The sequence below is a fragment of the Poecilia latipinna genome, unplaced genomic scaffold, assembly GCF_001443285.1.
Source record: "Poecilia latipinna isolate Pla-1442-1.1 unplaced genomic scaffold, P_latipinna-1.0 Scaffold615, whole genome shotgun sequence".
In the NCBI taxonomy this organism is placed as follows: Eukaryota; Metazoa; Chordata; class Actinopteri; order Cyprinodontiformes; family Poeciliidae; genus Poecilia; species Poecilia latipinna.
The window spans coordinates 172,933-182,768 of record NW_015113231.1 but is presented as its reverse complement, the minus strand read 5'-3'; the positions used below and the strand labels follow the sequence as shown (position 1 = coordinate 182,768).

The 9,836-nt window shown below is 37.9% G+C and overlaps 1 protein-coding gene across 1 annotated transcript; it reads right to left on the bottom strand.

Moving 5' to 3' along the window:
* Positions 1-2,139: 2,139 nt before the first annotated feature.
* On the bottom strand, positions 2,140-9,280 carry hprt1 (hypoxanthine phosphoribosyltransferase 1). Its single transcript, XM_015043086.1, has 9 exons — positions 9,054-9,280; positions 6,649-6,755; positions 5,425-5,608; positions 4,495-4,560; positions 3,749-3,766; positions 3,580-3,662; positions 3,448-3,494; positions 2,340-2,416; positions 2,140-2,225 (listed from the first exon to the last, which is right to left on the bottom strand). The coding sequence occupies exons 1-9, from the start codon at positions 9,078-9,080 to the stop codon at positions 2,178-2,180; spliced, it is 657 nt and encodes a 218-aa protein (XP_014898572.1). The 5' UTR covers positions 9,081-9,280; the 3' UTR covers positions 2,140-2,177.
* Positions 9,281-9,836: the final 556 nt, after the last annotated feature.

Below are 9,836 nucleotides of genomic sequence, written 5' to 3'. Positions count from 1 at the left end.
TTAGCACGGCTGTCCAATGAAACCGTTCCATTTGCCGGTGTGACACCAAATACTGTGGGCTGAAAAAAAGAAAAAATGTTGGTGTCCCCATTTATGTAGCTAATAATCCTACAAAAATACAATAAATCAGAATACTCTTGTCAATAGCTGGAGAATTAAAAAATTACACATATTTTGTTGTTTCAAAGTTTAATTTTAAAGCAGGCACATAAGTTTTCTACGTTTAGTTTCATCTGAACTAATACCGCCAGTGTATTTTTGTTGCGAGAGACCAACATAAAGTAGCGCATTACTGTGAATTGGACGTTAGACGACACTTGGGTTTTCTTTCCCCCTTTTTAAAGATAAAAATCTGCAAAGTTGTATTTCGGCTCCAATGCATGCTTCATGCCACCATCAACATCATTATGGCGTGCTCAGGGTGAAATGCAGAGACTTTCTAACACCAGAGGTACAAAAATTATACTCAAGTAAGAATATTATAATATTCTTACTTGAGTAAGAATATTACTCAAGAATATTACTCAAGTAATATTCTTACTCAAGAATACTTTTTTTTATAGAAAGTACGGCTACTTTCTATAAAAATAGAAAGTAGCCAAATAAAAGTTAAAAAGTATTTGTTTTAAAGGCTACTCAAGTACTGAGTAACTGATTGTTGCCTCTGACTTTTTTTTTTTTTTCTTCTTTTGAAAGCAGAGTTCAGGTGTGTGTTTGGTCATTTTTTGGTTGAAACAAGCTTACTCTTCATTCAGTGAAGTTAACAGTGGGTCAGTACAGCACAGCAAAAACACTTCTAAAAGTAATTTTTTTTCCAAAAAGTTACTCCAGTAAATGCGACAAGTTACTACCCAACTCTGTCCACCATACATCAGGTTTTCAAAGCAGGCCAAAAACGTTTAAAAAATAAAATAACCTGATAAGAGTACCTTCTTACACAAATTTGCAGTCTTATTGGTTTCTGCCAAGCTTAGATGTGACCTCTCATATGTTCATCAATGGTTATTTTGTTTTATAACCCCAACATCGTAACCCACCACAACAGTAATACTTTTTTGCAAAAAAAAAAAAAAAAAAAATGCTTGGGACCTTTGAAAATCTTAAATAATTTATCAAGAGGGCAATAAAAGTTGAAGCTTTCAATAAGTTTTTTTTAAAGAGTCATTCATGAAGGGTATCCTGTAGCAGCCTTTGTTTCAGTTGTTTAACGGATGCCTCTGACTGAAGACATGCAGTCGTAGCATTAAGGTGCATTTTGACTATGTAATTAGAAACTATAACCCTTGAACAGAAGTGCACGAGTCACAGGAGGGGGGAAAACATTTAATTCTCTGTGCGGAAAAGTTCAGGACTACAGCAGACGTGAACAAGAACGTTTATTGTGACGTTAACCAAACAAGTACAATCTCAGACCCCGTTTAAAACCCCTTAACACTCACCCCCAGAAGCATCTCATCATTTTTCACCTGTAAACTTTAAAGGATGCTTCGCAGTATTTAAAGTCCCCCCATCTATTAAAAAAAATTAAAAAGAATTACAGGCAGTATATGGAGAAGAATTTTACAGTCCAACAGAGGGACATTTGATCTTGAGCATGCCCGTTGGGGACAACAGCAAACAGTTAGGACTCATTACAACAAGCAACGTTTCAAAGAAAGTCTGCACATATGAGTTCAGGTTTTGTTCAAGATGGACAAAAATGATTAAAAAAAAAAAAAAAAAAACATTCCAGAAATAGTTTTGTTCTCTGTAAGAGCGCCAACCAAACGGCTGCAGAAAGTTTCTGGTGAAAGCTGAGTTGCAATAAAAAGCAACGTTTCTTTTAAAACAGGAGGCTGAAAATCTTTTGGTAGCTCAATTGTCAACATTTACGCTAGCAGCATTTCCCTGAATAAATTACTCAATTAAAAAAGACAACATTAAAAAATATCAGTGTGGGAACATAAAAGCGTCATGCTAATTTGTGGTGGGCTCGTTTCTATCTTAAGGCAATCATGTGCAGGTGCGCGGCGATGGAAACAGAGCGGCAGGACCACCGCCTCGGCGTATCCTCTGGGACCCTGAGCAGGCTCAGCGTTCATTATGACACATGAAACAATCAAATACAAAATTAATTGCAAAGAGGGAAAAAAAATTTTACCATACATTTAAAAAAAAAAAGTGTACTGAAGTGCCTCTCATGCCTTGTACTTCTCCTTCCCTGTTTCACTAATTACGCAGATATGCTGAAATGGAAAAACAGGACCATAAATGTTGAAGCATATCAAACACATTTTTCCTATTTCTGAACACAAATGAAGCCACTAGGCTCCTTTTGTTTACATTTATTCAATACTCACGTTCAGATCTCTGAAGTACTCGTTGTAGTCTAAAGCGTATCCCACCACGAATTTGTCAGGGACCTCAAATCCTACAACTACAGCAAAAAAAAGAAAAAAAAAAGAAAAGAAAGAGAAAAACAATTTTTCTCAACTGTGGCTAGTATAACAATTGACACATTATTGAAAGTTTATGATGTACAATTTAACAGGAAAAAAAACAACTTACAAATTATTTAGATGAACTGATTTTAGAAAAACAGGGGAACTAAACTATTGTATCTGTTCACATTGTGGAATGTAAACCCATAACCGTCTGAGTAAACCTCAGACAGCCAGTGGAAGTGAATTCAGGGTGTAAATGTGTGAGCTGTGCTTCCCCTCACTCGTACGTTTGTAGTTTTACAAAAGGTCTGCAAGGTTTAAGACATTTAAATAAATGAAACTGACAATAAATGATGTCAGCACAACATAAAACTGAAAATATATATATTTTTTAAATATCCAATCTTAAAGAAATCTACAATCCTCTCCTGTTTTCCAGGTTTTCCAAGGACATCCTGGCATTCCCAAGCCAGCTATGAGATTCATTTGTGACGGCAAAACTTCAAGACTTTATGTGCAACATTTCTAAACTGTAATCTAGTTTGGTTTTTTTATCTTGCTTTTGAAATAAATGGCTTCCTCTCCTCTGAGCGGCCTTTCAGTCCATGTCCGTACAGAACATCATATCAGAACATATCAGTCACCATCTTAAAAAGGCATTTTGCTTTTGTCCCTAATGACTAATAACACAGTGATCTTACTTCATGTACATTTCTAAATTTGAAGAAAGGAATTAATGAACCCTTTTTCACCTGCATTTTTGTTCACATTACAGATCCAAGAAGCAGATCTGGCTGCTACGCTGATCTTCTTCCCTCAGCTGTGTTTCAGAAACTAAATTGCGATCCAATATGGTTTACATAAGGATTGGAGCAAACTTTCATTTTTAATCACTCTGCTGTTTGGGATCTTCACTGCCAGACAATCCTTAATGTTGGGAAAATTAACTAGTCAGTGTTACGGCACTATACGACAAATCCTCACATTTCCAAACTGTAGCAGCTGAGTGAAGAAAGTCACTTACAGTCCGGTCGGTAGCCGACACTCCGCGGCGTTCTCTTCACCAGCAAACTAAGAGCAAAGCACCAATCATTAGAAAGAAGAAACTGCTGTGCAGTTTACACGTGTTGGCATTAAAAGGAAGTTGTTCGGGTACCTTGCTACTTTAACCATTTGGGGATTGTACTGTTTGAGTAGCTGCAATAACGTCTTCATTGTCTTGCCCGTGTCAATTATATCCTGAGACAAAGCATGAGAGGAGCTTATGAAAGTGGGATCAAAGAGGCCCTTTGCTTTATTACAGGATGAGAGAAGGAAGACGATACCTCCACAATTAGGACGTTCTGTGCAAAAGAGAAAAAGAGAATGTTAATGTTTAATCACGTAATTTGCGTCCGTATCAATCTGTTGTGGCAATGTGATGCTACTTGCTACAAGTGGAGTCAGTGAAAATGTGTGGAAGCATACAAAAATTATATGGATGTATTAAACTAAAACATACGGCCACGTTACACACATGACAAGTAGTTTATTTTGGTAAGAGAGATTTTAAAGTGGTGAACATTTCAAGCAAATTTGTAATTTCAAATGTAGATTTTTGAAATGCATTCTCCTCTTTCACTAGATTTACTAATTTGTGAACACTTGTGTCAGAATTATGCTATAAGCAGCACAAAGATATACTGAATACTGATGTTAGACAAAATCAAAGTTCATAATTCTAGTCCTTTCATACAAAGGGAACGTATACAAACGTAAAAGAGCTGATGGGCAAATTATACAGATGTGCATCAAAACTAAAGAAGACCCTGTAGATTTTTCTCTTCACCACAGAATTATTTGATCCTTTTCATGCGCTTTACACAAAATAAAAATAAAATACATAAGGGTTTGTTCTGCTGATATGCTCACTTGAGAAATGTGATCAGGTATCGGGATGAAATTTGTGGTTCGATCGTGAGAAAATGTTTGAAGGCTATAATCATATGCATCGTATTGTACATTTAGAAATGGTAACAATAATCCTGGGCAGTGCCAGAAGTGCTTTTAATGCTCTCTTCTCCATACTGACCTTTCCTGTCAGAGTTGACAGATCGTCTCCTCCGATCACTTTGATTTCACCGGTCGACTGGTCGTTCTGTAAGGATGAGAAGACTGGTGAGCTAACTGAGTTACCATGATGTCACAGAAGCTGGAAGTACAAGCAAGAATCAGTGCTTGTCCAGGTTGGAACTGTTTAAAACTTTATCCACTATGTTGATAAAACATAAATGTTGTTGTAACTCATTTAATTAGAGTATTGTTAAAATACATTAAATAAATTGAAGTTCCTGGGGCTGGCAAAGAGCAATCCAATCTGTTGCCTCAAAATAATGCTGTAGGGTAGGACAAGGAAATACTCATTTATAACTTTAAGTAGAATTTAATTTGAACCCGCTTTACTGTGGATCCATTTGAATACAGGGCATTAAAAAGAGGAACACAGCATAATAATGATAATACTTAAATGGTAAAAAAAAATTGGAAAGCTATCAACATCATCCCACAAATTGACCTTTTAATACATCACTAAAACCATATAAAATTCTGCAGAGATTTGTATGAATTTCTACAATCTCAGTGTTAATGTTTTACGCTTGCTATTATCTGAATTACTTTACGACACAGAGACTGTGTAAATCCTAAATGACAAAGGTTCATTTGAATTAGTCAGTACAAGGGATCCTTGGTTTTATGTTGGAGATGTTCTATTTTTTTTTTAGTTTTTGGGGGGGTCAAATGACTGAACATCAAATGAAAACGTGTGATTTTGATTGTGAGTTTATTTCATGCTGCAATTTATTTTAATCACACAGTTTCTGTGCAGCCTCCTGGGAAACCCTGGGCGACCTTGACCAGGCCACAGATGAGCTGGAGAAACACCTCATGTACTGTTTGCAATCATGATTCGAGCTGCTACAGATGTAAACAGCGGCTAACAAAGGGTGAAGTGATACATTACACAGTAACTCTTGAGGCGAATGAAGTCCACTGTCATGGGGATGGAGCGGTCACTGTTCCTGTTCAGGGCTTTGATGTAGTCCAGCAGGTCTGCAAAAAACTTGTAACCCCCTTTAAGAACGCAAAGGGCCACGATGTGGTGGCCCCCCATTTCTTTCATGATCTCCCTCGCCAGCCTCTCTGTCCTGAGATAACGTGGGGGGGGAGACGGAAACACAGTCAGGATTATCAGCTCCGTTTTGTGCAACCGTCAGCTAAAAATCCTCTTTATTTTCCACTTGCTACAATAGGAACAGCCGTCTTATCTAAAGGGGGACAAAATCTTCTTAAGATATGAGAAACTGTATTTGTGCCTTGCAATCGTAGTCTCTCCTCTTAAGCAATGAAATGTTTTATGTTTCAATCACAAACTTCCCTGACAGAAAAGTCCAGCAAGAAAAAAAAGATACATAGAAGATACAAGATTAAATAAGAAAATTTAAGACCTGTGATTATCAAATTAAAGGCCATCTTATTTTTTTTAAATGAGACATTCTGACATTTTAAGGCCTTAATTTTAGATACACAAATGTAAGACTTTTTAAGGATGCTAATTAAGAGTAAAACAAGACAAAGTACAAATACATGGCAACATTTTTAAATTTCTAAAACTATTGAAAAAGATTTTCCTTCTGCTTCTAAATTACCCACTAACTTCTATTGGTTCGTCTTAACATCCCAACAAAATACATGAAAGTTTACGAAAGCTTCATAACAATGTATAAAAACTTTATGTGGTATGTATAAAATTACAAGGCATTTTGTATTTAAGTTTGCAGATTTACCTCTGAACATAGCTGATGAATATAAATTACAATATAGATGAGAAATACTGTAACCTGATGTTGCAAAAAGAGAAACTACGTGATAGACTGATCTCTGTGACAGACAGGCTCTGCAGAGAAAACCAGATAAACACTCTGATCTGAATTCTTTTGATAGGTAACACAGAAATTCAGGATAAACTTGAGGAAGGAAACTAAGTGGAAGTAAGTCAAATGGTTGGCTCAAGGGGAGATTGTCACACTGTTGGAAACAAACATTTTAAAGATGCTCTGTCTTCTTGTTCTGTGCAAAAGGGGCTATAATCTAACCCACGATTTAAACAGAACAGCCACCTTTAGTGACCTTGTAATTTACCGCTTTCATCGACTAGTTTTGAGTCGTTACGAACAAGGTGACCCACCTGTCCAAGATGAGTCCGTGAGGAATATAAACCCTCTCCAAGTCGGCAGCGTAGTGCTTGGGTATACAGAAAAGATCCAAGTCGTAACCCTGCTCCTCATCGCTAATCTGGAAACAAACAAACAAAAAAACAAACCTAAGAAATGCTTCAAATCTTTGAAGTTGTTAAGCTATAAAGATCATCCACCAGACAGAGGGCAGTAAAACCTTCTGTTTTACAACTCAGACAGTTTATCAATCACTAAATAGGACACGACCCATCTGTTAAAGATTAGCAAGTAACCGCGATCCCCCCCACCCACGGCGCTCAAAAAGAGGGCCTTACATTTCCAGACATCCTTCTACCTGCTCACTGCTCAGGGTTTACCTTTGAAGAAACACTTTGTCCCAGAGAAAAACATGTCACCAGCTCTGCCGTATTCTCTGAAAACTCCTATGATGCTTCAATCCTTTTCCAGTTACATTTTAGAAAATTGAATTTCCTGTCGGGGTCAATCGGTAGACAGAATAACTGGAATCATGTGACACTGGGAAGCGAGTGTGAGAATGATTGGATGCGGTTCTGCAAAGACGCAGAGTGGAAGTGGAAATCTTTAAAGCATATTAGCTGATGCAGCTCCTAGTAGACCAGATGGTGCATGCTAAACTACAACGGCTGCAGATCATATTTGGATTAAACCCATTCAGCTACAAAATATAACGACTGATTAACCCAGATGTTCTGATGGTCACATGACCTGAGATTATATCTACAATCATTGATCTGAGGTCACAAGAGCAAAAAAACTTTAAGTTTGTGGTTATACTGAGAAACTTGGTGCCATTTTAAATCTGGTGTGGCAGAGAAAAAGTCCTGTGTCTACAGATTTGAAGCAAACTTGCTGTTCAACCAGTGGTTCTGTTTTGCTTTCCAGCACTAATCACAATCTGAACTGCACTGACCATTTCTTGGAAAAAAGAGAACTGGATATTTGTTTGACTTTCTTCCAGCGTGGGGCTCGTCACAGCGCCCTAAATCAAATATTACCGAATGATCTCATCCCACACGGCAGGACTTTGTGCTCTGAAAATAAAACTACACGGTGCATTGCATGTCGAAAGCATTTCTGATCCATAGCATCCTGAATAGAGTTCAGCCCGAAGCAAACTTTCAAAGACAAAACGAGCCCTGATTCAACCAAAGGGGCGTACGAGTTCAAATATCTCAAGCTCAGAGAACTACCACAGTATTAGCTGAAAATTTATGTTTATGTAAGTACGCCAAGGCAGGGTTTAGCCCAGAAATCCTGCTAAGCTCGGTGCGCTAGGCAGTCATTCATGCCATGTTTTTGAGTTGAAAAATGTTTAAAGTTGACATGAAAATATCCCTTGTTAGTATTACATTATTGGAAGACTGGACGATTAATACCCAAACACCAACTATAAAGTCTTATAAAAGGCAATGACTAAAAAAAATATGAATAAATGAATAAAATAAAAATGACAGATTTTCTGTATTTTACCAGTTGATCAACAAACTGAGATGATCAAAGACGTCGATTAAGATCTCTGGATGACTTCTTCCAGAGATGTCTTCATAGCTTTAAGTTATGAAGACATGCCTGTGAAGTTGTTTTTCTATTGGTTTCCATGTGATGTGTGTCTAAAGGTTTCCAGGGGCATCCTGTCCAATGCCCCAGAAGTCAATGTGTTCATAGTTTTCCTCCAATCAGAAGTCAGTATGCTGCATTTTGATCAACTCGCTGACTGTTCAGCATTTTTTTTCTCTAGTTGTGTGGGATGAAGTGATTTACAAAGCAGTGGTAAAAACAATAGAAAAACAAACTTAAAAACTTAAAACTGCATTTTAACTGTTTAGAAAGTATAGAGAGAATTAAAATAATCAGTATTAGATGCATTGGAGTCAGTAACCATTGTCTGGATTGTCTTTATTTAGGGTGAAAACACGAGAATGCCGCTGCACATCAATAATTACAATACCTCGGTAAATTATCCTAATTATGAACCAAATGCACCTACTTGACTATTAAATAAAGTCTTTCTGAAGCACGTCCCTCTGTTACTAGGTGTAACCATATAAACAGTCTGATTAACTCTAAATAATTGTGTAATTGCACAATTACAGCTGCCGACAAGCGCAGAGACCCACACGTTTTGTTTTGCGACTTTACGCTGAACCGTATCCTATCTACGTCACCGAGCTGAACGTGGAGAGCGCGTGCCTGTCACCAGCCGCAGGCCACGCTTTTAAGGATTGAAAATGAAAGGACAGATCGTTAAATTGTACAATGCAGTACACATTCAGTGAACTCTGAGTCTCAGTACAGTGTGCTACTCCCCTGGGCTCAAATAGCGGTAACACCCGAACGCCTACCGTCTCTCATTTCACTAGAGGGAAGAACTCACCACAACACAGGAGCTCGATGTCGCCATGTCAGTGTCGGTCCCCCAGCGTTGAAATGCTAAATGTTCTACCTTGGTCTTCTGCTAGAGAAGACAACAATTTTATGCTCGGGTTAATTTCACAGTCTCGTCAGACACACATGGAGGTGAGTGAACCGTAACAGAGCTCGTGTCTTTCCGGAGCTTCTCTGTAGCTTTGCTACCCGTCCTGCGCAGGAGCCCCGCTAGCCAATCACGTGTGAAGAAAAGACTCGGCCCCGCCCCTTTGCGGCGAGGTTGGGGAGGGTTTCACGAGCTAAAGAGCGCGAGGCAGCTTTGACTTTCCAGCTGCGCGAGGTCAACAGATTTCCGAGTTGTTTTCATGAGTAAAATGGTAGATGTGGTTTTAAATAAAACCACATCTTTGATTCGTCTGACCAGATTACAGAAGCGGTTAAAGCCTCTTCTATAAAATCCCACTGCAAACATAATGCATAGTCGAAATGAACATATTTAAAAGATGTAAAATCAACATATTTTAAAAGTAAGAAGCATTAATCCATAAGACTCAGACCCTGTATAAGCAAGAAGCACTTACACATAGGAATACAGTTAAGTTAAAACACAAAGTATGTTATAAATTAGCATAATTACATACACAAATTAATCGAGTCAAAACTATTTAACCATATAAGCTCGGGTAATTGTGCTGTTCGTGGCTGTACCTTAATACAACCCCTGGCAAAAAGTATGGAATCACCAGTGTTGGATGAGCAGTCATTCAGACATTTCATGCTGTAAAACAAA

Excerpts from the sequence above, each read along its gene's own strand:
- hprt1 (XM_015043086.1), bottom strand. The coding sequence starts at position 9,080 with ATGGCGACATCGAGCTCCTGTGTTGTG. Across the intron at positions 6,756-9,053 it reads CATCGAGCTCCTGTGTTGTG|ATTAGCGATGAGGAGCAGGG; the intron begins GTGAGTTCTTCC and ends GTTTGTTTCCAG. Across the intron at positions 4,561-5,424 it reads TTCGCCTCAAGAGTTACTGT|AACGACCAGTCGACCGGTGA; the intron begins GTAATGTATCAC and ends TCATCCTTACAG.